At 37.9% G+C, this 24,751-nt stretch overlaps 1 protein-coding gene across 1 annotated transcript; it reads right to left on the reverse strand.

Moving 5' to 3' along the window:
- Positions 1-357: 357 nt before the first annotated feature.
- FABP4 (fatty acid binding protein 4) lies at positions 358-4,928 on the reverse strand. Its single transcript, XM_054498731.2, has 4 exons — positions 4,754-4,928; positions 2,091-2,263; positions 1,083-1,184; positions 358-584 (listed from the first exon to the last, which is right to left on the reverse strand). Exons 1-4 carry the CDS (start codon positions 4,824-4,826, stop codon positions 534-536), a joined length of 399 nt encoding a protein of 132 aa, XP_054354706.1. The 5' UTR covers positions 4,827-4,928; the 3' UTR covers positions 358-533.
- Between the last annotated feature and the right edge of the window lie 19,823 nt (positions 4,929-24,751).

Below are 24,751 nucleotides of genomic sequence, written 5' to 3' on the forward strand. Positions count from 1 at the left end.
AAGGGGAACTACTGTATATACTCCTCTCTTGCAATGCACTAAGACAGAGCAGGTATAAAACGTGAGCACCTGGCAGCTGGCTGTGGACAATTTCACTACATTTAAAACTACCTTAGGTTTCTGAGATACACCTACTCAACTGTGGCTATGATAAAGAAGGATTTAATATTCAGTAATGGTACATACTTGTTATCTCCTACCTAGGGAAATTCGTAGATATCCCTTTTTACCTTGAATTATTATGAAATATGTTATGATTTATATCAGAACAAAGAAAAAATGCAAATTTCCCATTTCCTTCACTCAATTATGACTAAGAATACATCATAAGCACAATGAATACATCATTACATCACCTTCTAAATCTAAAAAAAGTTTATTTAACCAACATAACCATATTGAATAAAATCAGCTTGGGAGAAAATTAGTTGCTTGCTAAATCGTGGAAAACAACAATATCTTTTTGAACAATATATCCAACAGAATGTTGTAGAGTTCAATGCGAACTTCAGTCCAGGTCAACGTCCCTTGGCTTATGCTCTCTCATAAACTCTTATGGAAGTGATGCCTTTCATGATGCATTCCTAGACACAAAAAACAATTCTTGGTTAATCACTGGGATTAAACCATGGATTAATTTATTGTCTCTCTCAATGTTGGGAATAAAACAATATTCATTGAAAAGATATTCATTTCTGGACTCCTATATATGTACCCATATATTGTAATAAGATAGGGAGATACAAAGACCAGGAAAATACAAGTTTTCCCCTCCAGGTGCCTTAAAATCTCTATGGTGACTGAGAAACATAAGCAGAGATAGGTAATACAATGTGGTGGAGGTACCACTGGAGACAGCCTTAGGATGCCTGGAAGCAGGCAGAGAATGCTTCCTAGAAGACAGCATGCCTTTGTTGAACTCAAAAACATGAAGGGCAAATGCCAGAGTGGAAGCGTAATTCCAATAAAATTCTCTTTTTGTTTTAGATAATCAAAAGGAAAATTTATTTCCTTAAGTGGAATAGTGATCATGAGATAACCTAGCAGTAAGATCCAGAATTAAGTAGCTAGAAGATACTCACCACCACCAGTTTATCATCCTCTCGTTTTCTTTTTATGGTGGTTGATTTTCCATCCCATTTCTGCACATGTACCAGGACACCCCCATCTAAGGTTATGGTGCTCTGTAGGCATAAGAAAATGTAATGACAATGTGCATATGGAGGCAGAAAATCATTTAAAATAGAGTGCCTTCGTTCAAAGGAATATTTTGAGGTCATTAGTAATTCTAAACGACAAGAATATATTGCAACAAGAAAAAATGAGTCTCAAAAACAACAACATAACCACTTATAGATACGTTATGTCCAGAGTGTTATACAAATTACATAATTGGAAAAATACTGTGAAGGAATATGAAAAAGAAATTTACATTGAGACGGTAGTAGTATGGGTGGTTTTTCTATTTCTTTCTTCCATTTTTATAAACATTCTCTTACATTGTTATAGTATTTTAATTCACTTGAAATACTCTAGGTATTGTATGACTCAAATAAATTATGTTAATAATTTTTTTGTTAATATGGAGACAGGCCAGGTGTGGTGGCTCACAACTGTAATTCCAGCATTTAGGGAGGCCAAGGCAGGAGGATTGCTTGAGGCCAGGAGTTCGAGATCAGCCTGGGCAACAGTAAAACTCTGTCTCTACAAAAAAAATTAACAAATTAGCTGGGTGTGATGGCACACAGCTGTATTACCAGCTACTCAGGAGGCTGAAGTGGGAGAAACACTTCAGCCCAGGAATTCGAGGCCGTAGTGAGCTATGATTGTGCCATGTCACTGCAGCCTGTTTGACAGAGTGAGACCCTGTCTCTAAAAATAATAATACTTTTTTAACATGAGGACAACTTAATAAAATGGGGGAAAATTCACCAACTCTATATCTAAGGAAACATAGTTTAGATGTAGGAGTTCAGGGATCTTTGGCTTATGATAGAATGGTTTTACTCCTTTTATCATAAAATGATTTCTTATAGCAGTGGCGATTTAGAAACCAGGTGTGTACTCTGTGCCACTTCCTTATTTCTCACCTTGACTTTCCTGTCATCTGCGGTGACTTCGTCAAATTCCTGGCCCAGTTTGAAGGAAATCTCAGTATTTTTAAAGGTACTTTCAGATTTAATGGTGATCACATCCCCATTCACACTGATGATCATGTTAGGTTTGGCCATGCCAGCCACTTTCCTGGTGGCAAAGCCCACTCCTACAGTTAGGAAAAGAAAAGATGTTAGGTTTACATTTTCTCTCACATACTTATCCAAGTCAGAGAATGGGTGTGTGCACACAGGTGCATGTGTAAGAGGAACAAGACACAGTGAGTTTCTTAAAGGCCTAATTTAAACAGCTCCTGCAGATAAAATCAGGCTAATACTTAAAAAAAAAAAAAAAAAAAAAAAAACCCACAAAGAAAACAAAAACACAACCTCTGAGAAACAATAGGTGTAAGCCTATTCTTTAAACTTCCCTTTCTCTGGTCTGGATACAACTTCTCAGGAGACCCATTGTTTATTTTCAACAAAAATATGTATAAAGTTTAAATTGTTGGGAAGATATAGATTTAAAGTGTTAGCCACTATTATTTTTCTCTCTTAATAAAATACTTGAGGCTACTTGACCATTCCATCTTAGATACTCAATATTACATTTAAGAAGGCACAAAGACAGAATTTTCAACAGAATTTTGGGGGTTAATGTAGAGTTATTTAGTTAAAGTTTCGTCTGTTTTGAGTGTACAAAGTCACATTTCATAGCATTTGTTGCCAAGTCTACTTTTCTGTGCTTCTTTCTCAAATTGCTCCACCATGAAATGAAGATTTTCATGAATTTCTACAAAAGGCAAAATGTTTCCTACATTTATAACATTTTAGAATGGTGATATCCTTGCTAATAATTTATAGGGATATTTAAAAAGGGACTAGTCATCAAATTGTGAAAACTTTAACATTTAAGAAATCACTATTTCTTAGTTTAGAATAGGTTAGAAGCCAATACTTTGATTTCCAATCACCTAAGTTGTGAATTTTTCTTTCTTAAAAAGGGGAATATATTTTCTTGTGCAAGGTATGGAATGAATAATTTACAGCCTAACATAGCAGTAACTTGCTGACACTGTGTATGTCATACAGAGTTTATGACAGTCATAGATGTGTTGAATTTTTTAAACATGTGCATGTAAATCTAAGCTCTTTCTTTGACTAAAGGCAACCAAAGTTTAGAAATTGGGAAGAACTGGGAGAGATATATGGTGCAAAATAAGTAATGCTGAGGCTCCGATTTGGCTCTGTCTGAAAAATGGCCACAGGTGTGTCTTCAAGTCCTGGCTCGGTTACAAAATATAACATTAAATGTATGGAGTGAGTCCACTTCATGAATGGAGGCAAAACTGCGTGTGATTCTAGAATGGCTGACCTTAGGAAAAACCAGTCTCCATTTGCTTGATTTTGCTTTTATTTGACGAGGAACACAATACCTGCCCACTCATTCTCAATTACAGCAGCTAATTTCATGTAGAAGGTGTTTTATTGACTTTAATTATAATCAGCCCTTTATAATTTAAAAACACAGTGATATTAGAAAATATAAATATTAAAAGTATAACATTTTTCTAAAAATAAATAGTTAAATGTCCCCAAATCCTGGCTTTTCTGCATCAGTTCATATTAATTAGTTTATTGAATCACTCTAGTTTATTCTAGAAAGTCTTTCTCATGCTGAAGTCACCAATTTCCTTATCATCTAAAAACAAGAAACATAGTTACAGACAAGCAAAAAAAAATACTGTATAATTTACAGGAGGGTTAAGTGTTTTGAGATTTAATGATTACATTCTAAACCCTAAGATTGCATAAAATTCCTCCCCAGTTTGCTAACCCCAGTTCTGACTTTATTGGACTGTCATGCATGGGGTTGAGGGAGAAAGGTTTTCAAAGTAGAAGCTGCCTGAGTGAAAAGTTGTCTCTTCTGCTTTACCTCCATAGTTATCTGAGAGACGTTCATCCAACGACATGCTGACAAAGTTAACAGCGTCTAAAAAATTAAAAACCTCTACTATCAAAGAAGAGGTATGGTATATACGTAACATTCTCCTTTAAAATTGGTTGATAATTATATGGCATACTATGTCATTTCTAGTCAAAGGAAGTATTTAAGCTGTTTAAGAAACATTTTCTGAAATTAAAATTTTTGTCTATCATAAAACAACCACATATTTTAATAGATTAACACTGAGACAAGAAAATAATTGGCTAACATACGGTTACTGAAAACCTTGCATTAAGGGAACTAGAGTGCTTTCAGTTTGAGATGAAAATTATTGCATACTAACTTTTTTCCAAGTTATTGCTTAATTTATATGCAAAAGGGGATGAAAGAGAAACAGGCAAAGAGCTAAGTAAACTGAAGATACCCAAGTTTTGCAATTAAAGTCAAATCTTATCATTTCTAAAGACCATAAACATTCCATTTAGACACCTTTTTATATTGGTACACCTTTAGGAAGCATTAGTTGTAGCTTTGGTTCAGAATTTCTCTAGAAACAAATGATTATCACTTGCTATGTGTGCAGCCTCTCTATAGAAAGTAGCATTTTCATTTCTGGCCAGGGCTTCCAGACATTGCTATAAACACAGCTATAAACTCTTTTTCCCAAAAGAAAATATTATAAATCCAGTCATTCCACAACGCATTTCCTTACCTACTTCTTTCATATAATCATCAAAGTTTTCACTGGAGACAAGTTTCCAGGTACCTACAAAAGCATCACACATTTTGTGAGTTTTCTGGGATTATTCTTCAAGGTGAGAAGGAAGATGCAGTTTTCAGGAGGGTGCTGTGACCCTCTTGAGTCCAGATAACTTCCTTTTAAAGATGCTCAAACATGTGATCTTAGGAATGACCAATTGGGAATGATATCCAATCATTTCCCTCATTACCGGCCTCTGCATTTTTTTCTCTGAGTCATGTTTTTAATAGAAATTTCTCAACTTTGGTTCTCCCTGGCAAATAGTCATTGGACTTAGAGCACAAATTATTTTTAAACCACTAACAGGATATTTTAAACATTCTTGTTTTGACAGCTTAATGCTCAGTGCACTGAATTTCCCCCTATTATTCCTATACATATTTATCCCAGTGTATAGAGGGGAAATTATTTTGAGATAAACTTTGACCTTATTTTGGGGGAGAGTTATTTAAATTGCAGTTATGTGGTTCTTTTGAATTGAGGAACATAAGAGCTGCCTCGGAGATTCTTACATAATTGCAAAGCCTCTTTGGGACACTCCTGTCTCAGGAATTACCTGGCAATTAAATCAAAATAAATAATGGGATTTAAAAGTACTCCAGATTTCTGATTTCAAATGTTTTATATGAATAAAAAAGTACATTCATTTCATCCACCAGTAATCTGGACTGTAGATTTCATCGAAATGATAATTTAACCTCACTCTTTCCATCTCCTAAATGAGAACATAGCATTGATTTCCACAGATCCTTTGAAAAATAGGCCTCATTCTAAAATACTTTCCTCATACTGAGAAAGTGCATTCAATTTCTGAACTGTATTATAAGTTCCGAATTTATTCAGATCAGAAATGGTGTGGTTGCAAGCTACCAAAACCAATATCCTTCTTTTATACAGTGATGAATCTGTGAAACTAGTTTTCTAAAGTAATCGTGGTTTTCAATTCCCTTTGCCCCATGCAAGAATGACGGAAGTTGTTCACATGTGCTGCAAATTCCCACGAACATACTCAGATTTAGGGGAAAAAAAAGAAACTAAAATATTTCAGAGTGATGCATCGCTACACTGTGTATCCCACTGAACAGTACCTCCTGAGCATGTGATTGATTCACAAGCCTGTGTAAGTATCCTGAGGGCTTCCCAAAAATGTTTGTGGCAGGAAATTCTGTAAGCAACAGGATTTTCTGTAGGAAAGCAAGTTGCTATGAAAGCCTGATAAAGTTAGGTTTTGCATTTGTTAATGGCACAGTAATAATGCTCATCTACTCTGGACTGTTGCATAGATACACAGACTGTGGTGATGTACCATCCAGGTAGGCTTGCTATTAGTGATCCACCTGTTTCCCATTGAATAAGACCGTTCAGATGGAAAGTAAATAAAAGTGACAAATCTTAATAGAGAGATTTTTTGATAATGTTTTAAATTAATTTGCTTCAGACAGGTTTTTAAATGATTGAGTTTGAATACATGCTATGTGTATTGTAACACTGCAATTTGGTTTTTTAAAATTTTTGTTTCTATAGATTTAGGACTACATGTGCATTTTTGTTACATACGTATATTGAGTTGTAATAAAGTCTGGACTTTTAGTGTAATCGTCACCCAAATAGTGTATATTGTACCCAATTGGTAATTTCTTTCCTTTTTTTTTGAGATGGAGTTTTGATTTTGTTGTCCAGGCTGGAATGCAGTGGCGCGATCTTGGCTCACTGCAACCTCTGCCTCCCAGGTTCAAGCAATTCTCCTACCTCAGCCTCCCTAGTAGCGGGGATTACAGGCGCCCACCACATGCCTGGATAATTTTTTTTCTGGTATTTTTAGTAGAGACAGGGTTTCACCATGTTGGCCAGGCTGATCTTGAACTCCTGACCTCAGGTGACCCACTCGCCTCAGTCTCCCAAAGTGCTGGGATTACAGGCACGAGCCACCGTGCCCAGCCCCAATAGGTAATTTCTTATCTCTTGCCCCCTCCCAACTTCCCACCTTCCCACCTTTTGGAGTCTCCAATTGTCTATTATTCCACTCTGTATGTCTGTGTGTACACATTGTTTAGCTCCCACTTATAAGTTAGAATATGTGGTATTTGACTTTCTGTTTCTGATTTATTTCACTTAAGATAATGGTCTCCAGTTTCACCTATATTGCTGCAAAAGAAACGATCTCATCCCTTTTTATGGCTGAGTGGTATTCCATGGTAAGTATATATCACATTGTCTTTATCCAGTCATCCATTGATGGACACTTAGGTTGATTCCATGACTTTTTTATTGTGAATAATTGTTTTAGAGATTGACTGTCTGGTAGTGTAATCTCCGGTCACATGTGGCTCTTAAAATGTGGCTAGTGTGACTGAGAAATTGAATTTTTAATTTTACTTAATTTTAATTAAAATGTAAGAAATGATCCTCAATTCAGTTATTGAAAAACTTTTAAATATGTTTGAACCAATGTGGCTATGTCAATCTACTTTTTCAATTGTAAATTTTATGAAATCTAAATGTTGGACAAGTATTTCAAAAGAAAATTTAGAATCTGAATTGAGATGAACTGTTAGTATAAAATATACACCAGATTTTGAAGACAATATAAAAATATATCCTATATTATTCATTTTCTTACATTGATTACATGTTGAAATGACAACATTTTAGATATGTTAGGTTAAATAGAATGTATTATGAAAATTAATTTAACCTATTTCTTTTTTACTTTCCTAACGTGGCTACTAGAAAATTTTAGATTATATATGTGGCTTACATTATATTTCTCTTGGGCAGTGCAGTTTTAGAGTACCATAGTAACAGCAAGCTTCACTTATTTATTCAACATGTGATCAGGCATTGTGCTAACCAATGAGGATTCAACAGTGAGCCAGCCAGGGCAGGCATTTGCTTGCTCTCATGGAGCTTATATTCTAGTACTGGAGAAAGTCATATACAAAGAGACCTTGTGTATGAAATACGAAATAAATAAGCCAATCACAGGTAGTGCTGTGTTTTAGAGCAAACAGAATGGGGTACTCTGATGTAATGACCACGGTGAGGGTTGGAGCACTAGATGGGGCAATCCAGGAAAGTCTGTCAAAGAAGGTAGATAATTGAGCTGTTAGCTGAATGATGAGAAGAACACAGCCACAGGTAGATCAGGAAAGACACTGTTTCCGGCACTGGAAACTGCAGGAGCTGCTGGTTCCATTACCTTTCAGAACAATTTCACCCAAACACAGCCACCCTGACATATACAGATATATGCTCCCGGTGAGCAAAGTCCAAGATCCATTAAGGAAGGGACTTTTGTTCAGATTAATTCATTGTTAGATACAAAGTAATTACATATTCAATAAAATGCCTGAAGGAAATCCTTCTTTGATGGGTTAGTCAGAGTCCACCAGCACGCCTATAAAAAACAACAAAAAAAACCTTGAAGAATATATTTGTAGGCCAGTAGCATCATCTTCTATACCAGCATATTCAGTGCCTGATCATTGTTGGAGAAATGGCGTAGTTGAGATTTTCTAGAAACAACTATTGGCTTTTTTAGAGTTCATATAAACAAGAATAGTAGTGACTTATAGTAAACGATCTTGGTAACTTAAACAGCAATGAGAGAAGTAAGATGTGAGAAGGTAGTTGAGTCCATAGGAAGACCTTTCATATGATCACTTGTTAAGAGTAACAAGGCTTGGCAGAGTTTCTTACCTGAGAGATATTGCCCTTAAAAGCAGCTCAATGTATATCCTAAACACATGGAACATGTTGTGGAACACTAATATTCTTACTGTGCAAAGGTCCACTAGGTTTTGTCTCGTGTAGGGTAGAGAACTCTTTCTGGATGATAAGCTGTCCAGAAATTGAATGCAGAGGCTGAAAACTCCTGCTCTGCAGTATAAACAGGAATGTAAACAACTGTTCAGTTCCTAAAGAAATTATTTTTATCTTAATACCTAAGAGTTATTCTTGCTGACATGGAGAAAATGGAATGTTCGCTCATCAAATTACTATCGTCTCTCATCACAATGTTGATGGATTGCTATGTGAATGAAGCAATACAAAATAAGGAGAATCACATGAAAAAACGAATTCAATATTATACGATCTTGGCCTCAATGCTCTGTGAAGGAAATCCTCGCTAAGCATTAGTGAAGAGAATCTGGACTTCACCAAAATTTTGGTGGTCATCCTTTCTTGAAAACTAGTAGAAATTATACTATTGGCATTTTCAAACATAGTTTCATTGTATAAAGTTCACGCTGGCAAATAATTTACAAAAAATCTTTTTTTGCAAGCCTGTTATTCTTAAGGCACTGTACTACATAGGGGTAAGGGAATATAATAATAAATAAGACATAATTTCTGTCTCTCTTTTGTAATCTATGTTCTTACTCTAGTTACCAGCCTGGGACCAAAATAACATACAAAGCATTTCAAAAGGTGTTTTGTTTTCATAGTCTTCTTGATATTAGCATGTTTTGTACAGAAGTCACTTGTAGCTCTTCCAACTTTTTTTACACTTTTATCACCTTTCATTAGCATGTAATGTATACAAGATGAGAGATACATTCACCCCATTCCCGATCTATCCTCATTCCTGACTTCCCTTCTCTGTCCCGAACTTTATCCCATGCATGACTTAAAGTTCCTGGTACCTGGTTCCTCACCAAATACTTGAATTAATAAATTATTTAACAAAAGGAATAAGATATGGATTTAAACTACATATTCATGCTTAATGCTTGTGTATGTGTTTAAAACCCCCCATGGGCTCCTATCTCAGTTTTAGAACAATGAATACAGTGGCCCTAGGCAGAGTGGATTATAAAGGATAGAGTAAGCATATGTAAATCTGCTCAGGAGGCAAGAGTTAAGAGATGATGGGGGCTGAGCAAGGGCAATGAAATGAGATAATGGGGTAGCAGTGAAAGATATTGAGAAACAATATAGAAAGTATATAGGACACTCCTTCCCTTTTGGAGGGGCTTAATACTCAGAAACAAGGTGCATAGGAGACAATTTGCCTTTGACTATGAAAAGAATTCCCACAGAGGTGACTATACTTTTATTCACACGTACCCCAGTACAGCATAGACACGCACACACCAGGTCAGAATGTTTCCTTAGGGCTGTGGGAAGGGGTCTTCAGTAGCCAGAGTTTTGCTTTTCTTTGGGGATGTGGAGACTGGGGACATAGCCCCAGACCCTCAGTGCTTAATAGCCCTGGCTCAGGCCATCTGCCTTGCACTTTGCTCTCCTATGGACAGCTTCCATGGAATGCGTCCCTCTGACCTTTGCCTGTGTTTATTTCTTTTGGAGGAAATGAGAGTATTTTTTCTGACAATTTCTAAGTTGAAGAGGAAACATACCCTCTCTCTGGATGATGAGGAGTAGGGACAAAGCCCTGATGAGGGGGAGTGTTTTCACAGCATATATGTCATAGGTTAAGGATCATGCCAAGGCTCTCCTTTTATTTGAAACAAAGTTCCTTTCTTAATGCATTATTATTACCAATGTTTTGGGATTTGTTAAGAGTTTTAAGACGAAACCCTGACAGGAAAATCAAGCATATTTTATTTGGTTCTCTCTCCCCATGGACTAGTGGGAACATTTAAGATGAGAATTGCTTTACATTTCCTACCCTGGGTTTAAGAGGCAAAGTAAAGGTAGCTCTGTACAAGTTTGTGTGTCATTTACTGCACAGTAAGCGGTCATTGACTCTTGATTCTAACTTCAAAATGGTGAAAGTTTTGGAAAGAGTGAGTAAGCCATAGGCTATGGATCAGTTCAAGGCTAATTATAGACTCAGTTTGTGCCTTGAAGTGTTGCCCAACACTTCACTTGCCCTCTTACTCGTTAAAGGGACTCTTCATACATAGTGTAGTGGGTACAAGAAGGAGCTAACAAAAGAGCTGGCAAAGCACATTCTGAGTGTAAAGTAGTATGCCCTACTTTGTCTTTATATAATAAAGCAAGCTTCACTATGAACTGACTGTGGGCCAAAGAGAACAAATCCCTAGAAAATGTCCAAGGGGACAGACAGAAACACACACACACACACACACACACACGTGTAAACATTTCACGTTTGTTCTCTTCTTTGTATTTATGTAACATTAAGTTATTCCCCTTCTAATTCCCAAGTGTGAGGTCTTTGGGGATAGGGGATATGTCTTACGCATCCTTGTATCCCCGAGGCTTATGTCTGACGTGGTAGTTCTGTCTAGTTCATTGTTGATATAGGAGAAAATCAATCAGGTTACTTTAAATCGCATTGAGGTATAAATGGCAGATGTAAGTATTTGCATTTAAATCCTGATTGACCCCCTCCCCAGTGTTTGTGACAGAGTCAAGGGAACAATTTCAGGTGTGGCCCTCTGAAGCTGTGATAGTATATAAACTGCTACTTGTTTTTATAAGAACTGTTTTCAATCCACAAGGAAGGAACATACTCTGTCTCTTCCAAACTTCTGTTCATAGCCTCACTTTTGCCAATCTCAGTCCATTTACATTTTATCTGCTTTTTAAAATAGCATACATATTCTGTAATTTAAATTACACAAATAGAGCTAAATGGAAAGAAGACATTCAGCCATGTACTCACTAAATGCCTAGTAAGTGCCAGTCACTGTGCTTGATGCTCTGGTCCAAGGATAAATAAAACAAGTGGGGAAAGCCACACGAGGACCACTATGAGGTCAAAGGATTATACGTTTAAAAAAAAAAAAAAAGACCGGGCGCAGTGGCTCACGCCTGTAATCCCAGCACTTTGGGAGGCCGAGGCGGGAGGATCACGAGGTCAGGAGATCGAGACCATCCTGGCTAACACGGTGAAACCCCATCTCTACTAAAAATACAAAAAATTAGCCGGGCGTGGTGGCAGGTGCCTGTAGTCCCAGCTATTTGGGAGGCTGAGGCAGGAGAATGGCATGAGCCCGGGAGGCGGAGCTTGCAGTGAGCCGAGATCGCGCCACTGCACTCCAGCCTGGGCGACAGAGCAAGACTCCGTCTCAAAAAAACAACGAAACAAAACAAACACACACAAAAAAACCCACAGGATGCTATGGGAGTGAAATTGTACCTCATGCAGCCTTGATCAGGGTGGAGGGGATGAGCAACGACTTCCCAAAGCCCTGACGTCCAAAATAAGGCTGAAGAATGGCTCAGAGTGTGCTGGGAAAAGCGGGGCCCAAGAGGTACTGCTCTACACAGACAGAACAGTTTATGGGGGCACCTAATGGGAGTCTGGGAACATGAGGAAGGCTCTGTCTCATGGCAAATTGAAAAATGCTGAGTGGCAAGAGTGTGTATGAAGGGCAGTAGAGAATTAGTGTTTAGAGCAAGGAAGGCCTCACAAGCTAGGTTGAACATTGTGGATTTAGCTAAAGAGCAGTATAGAATAACTGAGGAAATTTAGTGAGGTAGTAGCATGGTCAGATTTGAGTTTTTCCAAGAATATCTTGGATGAAGAGTAGAAAATGGATTGGGGTGGGACTAGGAAATTGGTGGAGAGATTTGAAAATAAAATTTACTAATAAATACTCGTCCAGAAATTACCACTGAACATTTCGATATACATTCCCTAGACTTTTTGTATATATTAATATACCATTTTCTAAATGGCATTATAGTCCACACTGCTTTAAAATTGACTTTTTCACTTAAAGAATATTCATAAAATGTATTTAAAATCTGCTATGTATCAAGCAGTATTCTAGGCACTGAGAATACAACCATGTACTCTGAATATGATTCTGTGTCCATAAGTATACTGGTACCATACCATTTTTAACGACTCCAAAGTATTCACTGATAGACACTGATAGAATGTATACCGTATTATATGCCACATATAATCAATATTTTACAATAAAACATCTTGTTTGTTTCCACGGCTTTTTTGCTGCAATAGGGAATACTGTACCCCAGTGACCATCACTATGCAAATATCAAAACAGATATTTCTGGTGATATCCATAGGATACTTTTTTGGAAATGAAAATGTTGGGTCAAATAAATAGATATTTTAAGGCTTTAAAAATGTACTGCCAAATTTCTCTCCAAAATGTTTGTACCAATTGACCATCTTATTTCATGTGGATGTATGTCCTAAAAACATTCAGACCCTTTAGAATTCAAGAAATTTCAAAATATTATAAGTAGAAGATATTTTATACATATATAGTGAAGTTAGTTTTTTATGAGAAAATGGACCAAAGTTAGATAAACAATAGTGGCAGAGTTGCCCTAGTAACCAGGTTTTCTTCCTCTTCCTTTTTTTTTTGTAGACAGGGTCTCACTCCAATTGCCTGGGCTGATCTCAGCTCACTGCAGCCTTGACTTCCCAAGCTCAGGTGATTCTCCCCTCTCAACCTCCCTGAATAGCTGGGACTACAGGCACGTGTTTCCATGCCTGATTAATTTTTTGTATCTTTAGTAGATACAGGGTTTCATCATGTTGTCCAAGCTGGTCTTGAACTCCTGGACCCAAGGTATCCAGGTTTTCTGAGTCCATTACTCTTTCCATTAATCTGTGCTCCTCCTTCCAGAAAGCCTGGAACTCTTTAATCAATAAGCAAAGCAGTTTTTAATCACATCATAAACTTTATAAGAGTGTAACATGCAAGTGGATTTAAGGAACATGAGATTTTAGTTCAATTTCTCTGAAAAGCCATAATTCTTCTATGATCTCATAGCACTTTGCACATCATAACCATATGTGGTTATGTTTCTGACCTCCAGACTGTGAGCTTCTTGTTTTGTTTGTTTGTTTGTTTGTTTGTTTTTGACAGAGTCTTGCTCTGTTGCCCAGCTGGAGTGCAATGGCACAATCTCAGCTCACTGCAACCTCTGCCTCCCAGGTTCAGGCGATTCTTGTGCCTCAGCCTCCCAAGTAACTGGGATTACAGGTGTGCACCACCACACCTGCCTCATTTTTGTATTTTTAGTGGAGACAGGGTTTCACCATGTTGGCCAGGCTGGTCTGGAGCTCCTGACCTAAAGTGATCCACCCACCTTGGCCTCCCAAAGTGCTGGGGTTACAGGCATGAGCCACCGCATCCGGCCTCAGACTGTGAGCTTCTTGAAGGGGGAGCTGTACATCCAGAGCATTTCTGGCAAACAGTAGGCAGAGTTTCTGGTTCATAGTAGACACTTGGGAAATAATGTTTGAGAGAGAGAAAAATGGGGAAGAGGTTAGAAAGGAGGAGAAAGAGAAAAATAAGGAGAAAAAAAGTAAAGAGGAATGAGAGAGGAAGGGGAAAAGTGAGAGATAGCACATTGGGATGAAGACACAGGTACCTTAAGGTTGCAGACAAAGTGAGAACCATGTGCTAGAATGAAAACACCAGATAGCAGCAGATGCCACAATAGGCACTAACTGTGATTAGATGCTGATAAAGAGACAGAACAGGAGCAATTCATCCAGGAACAATTTTGATTACAAGGAAACACTGAGTATTCTTTCTGGGAGGCACTTTTGCTGTGAGATTTCCCCCAGTGAACTCTGATCGAGTAAGAAACCACAAACATCAGGCATCTGTGAAATACATTTGCCATCTGGGTGTTAACTTCCCTCTTGACGAAAATCCTCTCTCACTGGGTGAAATGTGTATTCCTGCATTTATTCTGCGGCTTGCCAAGATTCTCCACATCTAGATGCTATTCCTTCTGCTGCAAGATTCTTGATGGCAGTTCTATGCTGTGAAGAGACTATCATCCTTTACAAGTTTGTCATTGTATTAAAGTTTATATTCAATGGACATGAACACACCTGTGACATTTTCTTGGTTGCCTTATAAACTGTGTTATGGAATAAAACAACCATGAGCTCTGGTATTAAGACATGTTGAAATTTGATTGGCACTATTCACTTGCTTGTGACCTTTGGCAAGCTAGTTAATTTCTATGACACTCAGCTTTCTCATTTGTAAAATTGAAAAACTATGCTTTATGGCTATTGTTTAAATTAGCAATCTTAAATGCCAAGTATTTTGCATGTTGCCTAGCATATACTTGCATATGTTCCTTAACATATACCTTACTCAGCAGGTGGCAGCTCATATTAATAATAGTAGTAATAATAATAATATAGTCCTAGAAGACAAATCACAAACTTGGGGTTGTGTGTCCTGGGCTGGGAAAAATTAGAAAAGTTTCTCTGATGCAGAATAGCCTCTCTGAGCATCATCTTTGGTCTCAAAACTCTCAAAACACTGAGCTTTCTTTAGCAATAATTCTGGAGTGAAAGTTTAATTTTGAGACCAATCTCAGCTATAGAAATTCATAAAATTCAAAATGAGTTTTATTGATATCCATGACCCAGAACAAGATTATTTTTTCTTAAGAGATAATACCATGTTAACACTCTCTTCTTTTCATAGTGGAAAATTTCCTTCTCCAGATGAGAATATTTTTGATGTTTTAAAGATTAATATATACTTGATACAAAAATTCAAACTATATAGAAGAGAAAGTAATAGTCTCATTCTTCAGTGATCATAAGTTTTAACAATTCCATGAATACACTTTTCAGTCTTTTTCAATACATATGCAAACGTACACATGGAATATGAATTTTATTAAAGACATTGGATAATATTGTGAACCCCAAAAATCTGAGACAGTTCTCAGTTAGTTTAGAAAGTTTATTTTGATAAGGTTGAGGACACACGCCCATGACACAGCCTCAGGAGGTTTTTTTGTTTGTTTGTTTTTTGTTTTTTTTTATTTTGAGACGGAGTCTTGCTCTGTCGCCCAGGCTGGAGTGCAGTGGCGCAATCTCAGGTCACTGCAAGCTCCGCCTCCCAGGTTCACACCATTCTTCTGCCTCAGCCTCCCGAGTAGCTGGGATTACAGACACCCACCACCAGGCCTGGCTAATTTTTTGTATTTTTAGTAGAGACAGGGTTTCACCATGTTAGCCAGGAAGGTCTTGATCTCCTGACCTCGTGATCCGCCCACCTCGGCCTCCCATAGTGCTGGGATTACAGGCATGAGCCACCACGCCCGGCCTAGGAGGTCTTGATGACATGTGCCCAAAGTGGCCAGAGCACAGTTTGGTTTTATACATTTTAGGGCTGCATGAGACATCCATCAATATATGTAAGTTGAACATTGGTTTGCTCCAGGAAGGTGGGACATCTCAAAGCAAACATGCAGGACAACTCTAAGCAGGGAGGGGGCTTCCAGGTCATAGGTAGATAAAAGACAAGTGGTTGCATTCTTTTGAGTTTCTGATTGGCCTCTCCAAAGGAGGCAATCAGATATGCATTTATCTCAGCGAGCAGAGGAGTGTCTTTGAATAGAATCGTAGGCAGGTTTGCCCCGAGCAGTTCCCAACTTGACTTTTCCCTTTAGCTTAGTGATTTGGGGTCCCCAATATTTATTTTTCTTTCACAATAGCAAGACTATGTATGTATACACTCTTCCATAACCTTCATCTCCACTTAGTAATACACTGTGGTCATCTTTTCGTGTCAGTGGATATAGATATGTCTCATTTTTTAAAAAATTGCTGCCAAGTATTCGATTTACATATGTGCCGTGTTTTAACCAATACTCCGGCTTTTCATTATTAAAAATTGTTTTAGCAAACATTCTTGTACAAACATTCTTGTACATACATACCTTTGTTTAGTTGTGTAAATATTTTGCTATAATTCATGCTAGACGTAGAATTGATGGACCAATGGTTATATACATTTAAATGTTGATATATATTTAAAGTTTTGAAGTGCCCTCCAAAGAGATCATGTTCTTTAAACTCCTACCAATAGATGACCTATTTCCTCTCAGAGGAACTGGCTTAAAATGGGGCTTGCTTTCAATGGGACTTATCACTTGAAATAGCCAAAATGGGCACAAAGCAAGTAGATTTAAAAAACACAAACTTGAGTACTAGACCAAGAACCAGAAGCTTGCACAGACCCTGGTTCACAGTAGTCAACAGTCACTCGACACATATTTGGTGACAGACTGAGTATCTGGCTATCTATCATCAAGGACCCAGCTTGGGAAAGGGCAAATAATTGAATGAGAAAATAAGTAACATATATGTAAACATTAGTATTCATGGTCTTCTGCTAAAAGTAAAAGTACGTGAGTGAAGAGTTTGAAGCAACTTCTCTTTGAAAAGACTTAGAGCAGATGATGGAACCTTTTCAAATTTCAATTGGAGAGGTGAAGTCTACAACCTTCAATTGTGTATTTTCATCAGTTTCTGAAATAATGAGGCATGTAAATTTCTGGGACTGTATCTAAGTCATAACTACTTTCTCAAGACCACTCAAGACCTTACAGCAGGGCATGGTGGCTCACAACTGTAATCTCAGCTACTCAGGAGTTTGATCAGGAGGATCACTTAGGCCCAGGAGTTTGAGACCAGCCTAGCCAACATAGCAAGACCCCATCTCAGGAAAAAAAAAAAACAGATCTTATAAAGTGTGCTTGTGAATTTGCATAGCTCTCAAGGCAGGTGATTTTTTTCTCATAGTAGGTATAGGAAACCGTTTTAAAATATTAAATTTTTTTCTGAGATAAAAAGACCTTGTGATTTTAATTCTCTTTTAATGCTGATTCTCTGAAGTGCATTTTATTAGAGAGTCTGCTACATGTACGAAAGACTATGTTGTATGAACAGGTTTATCAGTCAGGGAACTAGGTAGCCTAATCAAATTAAGAGCTAATTTGCAATAAATACACAACAATTAAAGGCACATTTAAATAGTACAGTACTTCCTTAAACATGGAAATCAACAGAGAAAAACCAGCATAAAAACTAATTCAACCTTCAGGAAACTGTTGATTGTGTTTCCTAACATTATGATTTCCATGACAAAGAGTGTACCTTTGGGACCATCTGTCCTTTTCATAACCCTCTCTTGGCTGTGTGCATCATGAAGCTGCCTCCAGTCATTAATATTGCAGAGAGCAAGGAATTCGACCAAGAATAATTTGGTTTGCCCAAACAAAAATATCAGTCATTCTTCAGAGGTATATCCATGAATACAAATGCTTGAAAATTTCTTTTAAAATCTCTGTTAATAATTGCTACTAGTGTTAAATAATAATGAATGAAAATTCTAGGTAGCAACAGTTTCATCTAGTGCAAATAAAGAGAACCCCTTGATTATTTCTGAGTAGATTAACACTGCGTGTGTGTGTAAAGAATCATGCATTACTTTGACAGAATTGATTTTTTTCAGGATTTCTCTTATGTCCTTTTTTTCTGGGGAAATCATTTAATGTTTTGGCAAAAAAATTGTGGAGTTTCTAAGTTCATTTGTACGTTGAAGCCTGTGCTTTTTCATATAATCATTGGAGTTTAACTCTATATTTTTAATATTTGTGTTGCTGCTCCAAGATATTCCCTGGAATATACTTATATTCTTTAAAATTGTCTTAAATATTTATTTCTTAAATTCCAAAAGGAAGGAGTTCTGGCTTAGGGAAAACATCTAATTGGAAATGCTTTTTTCTTTGCCCTAACATGTACAAATTTTAAAGACTATTTATTTTCCTTTTCTGGTTTAGCCAAAGGAAAGAATCAGAGTCCTTTTAATAAGATTATCAGGCAAGACTATGAGCTTAAACATTCCCAGTAATTCCAAAGTGAAATTTCCCTTTATCCAGGTCCCTCTGGGGTTTTGATTTCTGATTGCCCTGGAACTTGGAAGCAGTTATTCCAGCTCTTGCTCTTTTTCCTAGTTATCTTGCCAAACTCTGCAAATGTAATTCTTACTTTCTCACAAATCAGACCAAGGGACATTGTCCTCACTTCTTTCTGGATGGCTTTTTTCCCCCTTGCCCTTTGACATACTTCTGAGTTCCTCCGAACTCCAGAACATGGACTATTTTAAATCAAGTCCATGACACACTCTCAGTTCCCATATTCATGTTTTTTTACTTAAGTAAGCATATTGCCTTTATTTGAAAATAACCCTTACCACAGAAATAGTAATCCAGAGTATAACACAGTTATTTCATAGCTGCAGAAATATCTGGAACATAAAACTTCAGTGAACATATCTTTTTAAAAGTACATTATTTATTTTAATTGTTAGATACTTGTCTAATAATATGATTTGGAAGTGCAAATGAAAAAATTTAAATATATAGAAGAAGGTATATGATAATTTTACAGATAGTATTTAGGCTTTACTTTTGGATATTTTTAAGTTAATTTTTCCAAAATGTTATTTTTCTTTCATGAAGTATAAAGCATATTGTTGTTCATAAATGTACTACTTTTTACTCTTCCCCTAGATTCCTTCAATTACTCAGATTTTATAATGACATCAAGAAAATAATTTTAAAAATCATGGAATTATGCTGCTGTTATTGACCTCCAATGAATTTTCTTTATTTTATGGATGAGAAAATAGGGTCCCAGTATGTTATATGGCTTGTTCAAAGTCACACGGATACTGAGTCAACCAGCTTCAAAACAGAGTTAACTTTTTATGTTCTCTTCCATACTGAAACCTTATTTTCTTAGTGTCTTTCTATTTTTCCTAAATTATAGTCTGATGTATACTTTGTTGGCAGTTATAATATTCACCCTCTATACTGGACACATTTAAGCATCTACTTCGATTTTCTTGTTGTTGTTTCTTGGGCCTTCAGCTATTTCCTCTGCCCCAGCCTCCACAGCAGCCAAGACGGTAAATCATAAATAATACTGCATTCCTAAAAGGTTTGTATTGGCATCACCACCAAAGACTTTAAGAATGCAGAGATTGTGGTCCTTATCCTATTCTTATTCCATTTACCTGTCTAGCCCCTGACAAAAACTAAATAGATCATGGCAGATGGTGACAAACTACCATCAACTTAACCAGATGAACTCGCTAATCTAAGCTGATGTGCCAGATGTGATACCTTTACTAGAGTGCCAAGCACATTCGGACAGCCAGGTGAGCAGGCACTCTTGGGTGGGCCTCTTATGCAGGTAGCAGGATCTCTAGGACAAGGTACACTTGGGACTTGACCAGGAGTCTGATTAACAACATGAGGCCAGCCACTGGGGTAAGACAGCAATTTCGCCCTGGATCTATTACACAAAATAGGCACCGGGTCCCCAAAACAAGAAGAAAGCCCAATTACCAGAACCGGGACATTAATGCCTTGGAGCCTGAGCTGCAAGATCAGAGGGCGAGATGATGCTGTCTCTGAGCAAGGACTCAGTGAAACTTGGGCTTCCCCAGGACAGGGCTTGTTCCAGAAGTGGAGGCAAGGCTAAGACTCCAGAAAGGATGGAGTGGCCTCAGCCATGGGGAGGGGCACTCTGAGTGACCAGGGCATAAACAGGTCAAAATACCATGCACAGTTCCGCCCTCTGTCCACTGACTTAACTTTTAAGGTCATTTTTTTCCTGTGTATTTCTTCACACATGAATTTTATTTCAATATCTATCTTCTGGTTTTCTGTGTGAGCCTCATTGTTGAAGAAGCAATTTTCAGACAGAAAAAAATAAACAACTTTTGGTACCTCCTTTTTGCTCTCTGCTAATAAAAATAGTGCCCAAGAACCCCCTGCGGGTAATTTGCTAGTAGCAACAGCCATAACTTTTTACTTAACAACCCTTCTGAAAACTTGGCATCATTTATTCATTCATTTATTTATATACCAATAATTTATTCATTCAACAAATGTTTACTAAGAGCCTACTGAATACAAAGTGCTTACTCTGAAGTCAGACAGACCTTTAGTCTAACATTAACTGGCTGTTTTTTATGGGTGGAACCTATTTCTTAACATGGCAAAAGGATTAAGTGACATAATTCACATAACTCATAAAGCACAGAAGCTTGCCACAGTAATTAGCAATCACTGAATAGCTACTATTATTACTTTTACTCTTATTAATATTAATGTGAATAAACATTAGGATAAAATAATATTGAAACATGTTTGCAGTCTTTTGTGCAGAATAGACTTTAAAATAAATAAATATAATGTAGAGTAATAGGAGCTATGGCACATGTATGTACAAGATTCAAAGAGAAAAGTAATTCTCCTCAGACAGGTCATAGACGCTCTCACATGATGAATCATGCTTTAGTTTAAGGTTGAAAGTTGAAGAGTCTCCCAAACAGTCATGGAAAGCACGTTGCAGGCAGAGGCATTTGTTCATGCTATTTGAATCAACACAGAAGGTAAAGCTGGAAATGTACAAGAGGCCAAATGACAAACGGCCTGAAATCCTTTGCAGAGGAGTCTGGATTTGGTAGGGAAAAATTATTGTGTATGCTTGAAGAGTGTTAAGTCCTGGAGAAATGAAAGTTACCTTTTATAAAAATAATTCTAGTAGCAATATAAAAGTTGGAGCTGAACTTTTCAAATTGGGGAAAGGGAGGGATGCAAGCCAGGAAGACATTGCATGTAAGGCTGGGGAGGAGCTGTTACAGCAGATGAGGTGGGCGGGCGTGAATGTCTGCCTGGTTCTGTGCCTTTAAACAGCAAGATACACCAGGAAGAGCCCAGCCCTGTCCCCGCAGTCGTCTTCCCCACCCTCATTCTCTCTCTGGCACTGGTGTGTCTAGACGCAAGTAGATGCAATGTTTGGAGGACTGCTTTGCAACTGGCCTTGGAGAGACAACAGCTGAGCCTCACAAATGTATCATATTCTTTCCCCCTGTGCCCACCTTTGGCCAAACTCTTAATGGAGCAGTGTTCCCTAAAGTGAAATACACTGGCCACCTGTTTCAAAAGCATCTGGACAGCTTGTTAAAAATGCCTATTTCTAGACACCACCCAGCAATGAGAATCCCTTGGAGTTGGACATGAAATCTGCACTTTTTACAGCCTCTCAAGGGGAGACTGATGTTAAGAAGCCCTGCAAGAGGGCACTAAACAAGTCTTTCTGAAACAGAAGCAAACATGTAACTGGCAAGGGTCACTTTTAAAACATAGCCTTTAAGATTCCATCCCCTTAGAGATCTGGAGGCCTAGAGTCAAGCAGGGAGTCCTGACACAGCAAGAGCACACCTGGAGTTGGATACTTAGTCAGATTTAGGAACAATTGCCCAATGTTGTCATCCTGATAAATTACCCTTCTGCTGCTTGCATGCATGAAATAATTAGTTCACAAACCTTTCCTGGTGTAATTACAAAGGGATAGCTGAGTTGTAATTTTATTGAATTGCCACAGAAAGATTTTGAAAAACAAAGAGGCTAAGATGAAAGGTCTTAATTAGCTGTGAGAAGGTCCATCTCACAATTTATTGCTATTAGGAGGTGGCCTTGAGGAGGAACAGCTACAGATGGCCACAGCACTTATTAACTTTGTGCACTGCAAGGTGTGCATTACGGGGAACAGCACCTGACATGGGACAAAGAATTCCCTTTGATCTAATCACTTGCATCAGGCGCTTTTCCAGCTCCTCTCTCATTTGCCTCAGAAGTCAAGGGGGAACTCCCTTTAACCACGTTATGCCTGTGTTTCCAGTTCAGAAAGCAAGGATCATCATTTTTCCATTGCTCACTTGCTAGGAAATGTGGAGTTTATTGAGCCTAAAAAGGATCTAATATAATCATGGACCTGCTTGGGAGGTAGGGGTAGGAGTTCGGGCAGAGGAAGAATTTTGGATAAAGCTGCTTACACAGATGACAGTTATCAATTCCATGCTCATGTTTCCCAAACCTGGCGCCACATCAACCACTTAGCATAAAACCACAGCAACAAAACAGGTTGCTGGGCCTTGTGTACAGTATTAGAATCTAATGACTGCAACAGAGATTAAAATGAGATTAAGGAGTTGAGGTGGAAAATCCTGCAGAAACAGAGCGTTATACCACTTAAAGTTGATCTGGCTCCACTATTTATTTTTTCCTGGTTTCATGACTCCTCCGTGATTGTGCTTATTCAAGCTCTTTGCTCAATAAGAAACTCTGTTGAATGTATTCAAGGGAGATTTTACTGGTTTGTGAGCTGGGATGATGAAGGGATGGTCTTGAAATATCTTTCAAATGAGTAATGGTATCAGCCCAACGTTTTTGCTTTAATTCACCATGGTGGGACAGATGGGTAGGCTTCCAGCAAGAAATCTTTCAGAACTTGCAAGTAGGAAAGAGGATGATCATCATCTATAGTGAAATGTGAGCCTTCTCATTCATTCCTCTTGTTTATACACGTTCATGGAAAGAGAATAGCACAAGAATATGACTGACTGATCCGTTCTACCTCCAATGAGAACAAGAGGAGAATTACCTCTGAAGCCCACACCTGCCAGTAATAGTGTTTCTCACCCATTTGGCTGGGGAATTCCAGGAGGATCTTCAAAAGATAAATGCCACTGCAACCTAGATGTACTTAGTCTAGAATTATTAGGGAAGGCCAACTCCATCCAGAGAGTAGGAAAGACTTCCCTGAGAAAGTGTCACTGAGCTAAATGTAGAATGATGAATATATACAAGCTTGCCAGGTGGAGGAGGAGAGAAAGGACAATGTAGGGACCGACCAGAAGGAAAAGAAGTTTGAGAAGGCTGGCAAGGAGGCGGGGCAAGTGCATGGGCAGAAATAAGAAAAAAAAAACCTAGTGCTGAAAGGGTGCGGAAGGGTGGAGATCAGGGCTTGAGGTGTCAGTCTTTGGGGACAGGCGATCTTGTAGCTGTCGGTCATGCTAAGGAGTTTGTCCCTCAGCAGCAGGGAAGTCATCACATATTGCCAGTGGGAAAATTTGTTTAGAAATCTGGTTAAAGTTTTTTTGTTCTTGTTTGTTTTTTGAGATAGACTATTGCTCTGTCACCCAGGCTCGAGTGGCGGGATCTCAGCTCACTGCAACCTCCACCTCCCAGGTTCAAACAAGTCTCCTGCTTTAGCCTCCCTGAGTAGCTGGGACTACAGGCACCCGCCACGAAGCCCAGCTAATTTTTGTATTTTTGTTTAGCGGGGGTTTCACCATTTTGGCCAGGCTGGTCTCAAACTCCTGACCTCAGATGATCCGCCCTCCTGGGCCTCCCAAAGTGCCGGGATTACAGACGTGAGCTACTGTGCCTGGCCTGGTTAAAGTTTTAACAAGGTGATTTCTTGTTGCAGAGTGGTTTAGTTTAAGGAGCAACTGGCAATTGTGACTAGGAGACCAAATTAGAATGCTACTGAAATCATGTTCAAAAAAAAAAGAAGAGAGAGAGAGAGAGCTTTGTGCAGTGGCAGAACATAGCCAATGAGGTTTATCTGAGGTGTAATTATTGCTAATTGAAAAAAAAAGGAAGACAGGGAGAATTAGGATGGGGATGAAGCAGGCACCAGAAGTTAAAGCAAGTTGACTACGATCACACAGAGAGGCTTCTTGACTTGCAGTCCTGTGATTTTTTTTCATACTCTCCTCTCTTGATTACTGCATCATAATTTGCTATCATTTGCTGTTTTTAAATAATATATGTCCTCTTATCTCCCACACCCATATGACTGATAGCAGTCTCCCTTCTCTGAAACACCACTGCCCTCATCACATTCTAACTTCCAACGTTTGTAAGCTAGTTTGAGATAGGATTTGCTTCCCTGCTTTAAATCCAGCTTTGGATGTAGCTGCCTATCTCTCTGCATAGGATCCAAAAAAACACATTAAGTGGGATGCTAAAGCGAAATACATTCTGGAGAATTTGAGTGATGTCAAGGGGTTGCCAAGATTGGAGGACCAGCATTTTCAGAGTGAGCTCTGGTGTTTCTCTGGAAGTTCTCTATGCATTCAGGGAAAACAAATGTGGCAAACAGAAAGAAATCCCATAAATCTTTCTCAAGGTTAATTGCTTTGCAGTGGTCCACCATTACCTTAACTTGATCCTTTTCCATAATTGTTCAAATGGCTGAATATTAAATTTGAATTATTATTTTTAATAATTATTTGAATTATTATTTTAATATTAATTAATAATTTAATATTAATTTGAATTATTATTATTAATTAAAAATTTAATAATTAACAATTTAATATTAATTAAATACAAATTATTATT

The sequence above is a fragment of the Pongo pygmaeus genome, chromosome 7 (assembly GCF_028885625.2).
Source record: "Pongo pygmaeus isolate AG05252 chromosome 7, NHGRI_mPonPyg2-v2.0_pri, whole genome shotgun sequence".
Classification (NCBI taxonomy): Eukaryota; Metazoa; Chordata; class Mammalia; order Primates; family Hominidae; genus Pongo; species Pongo pygmaeus.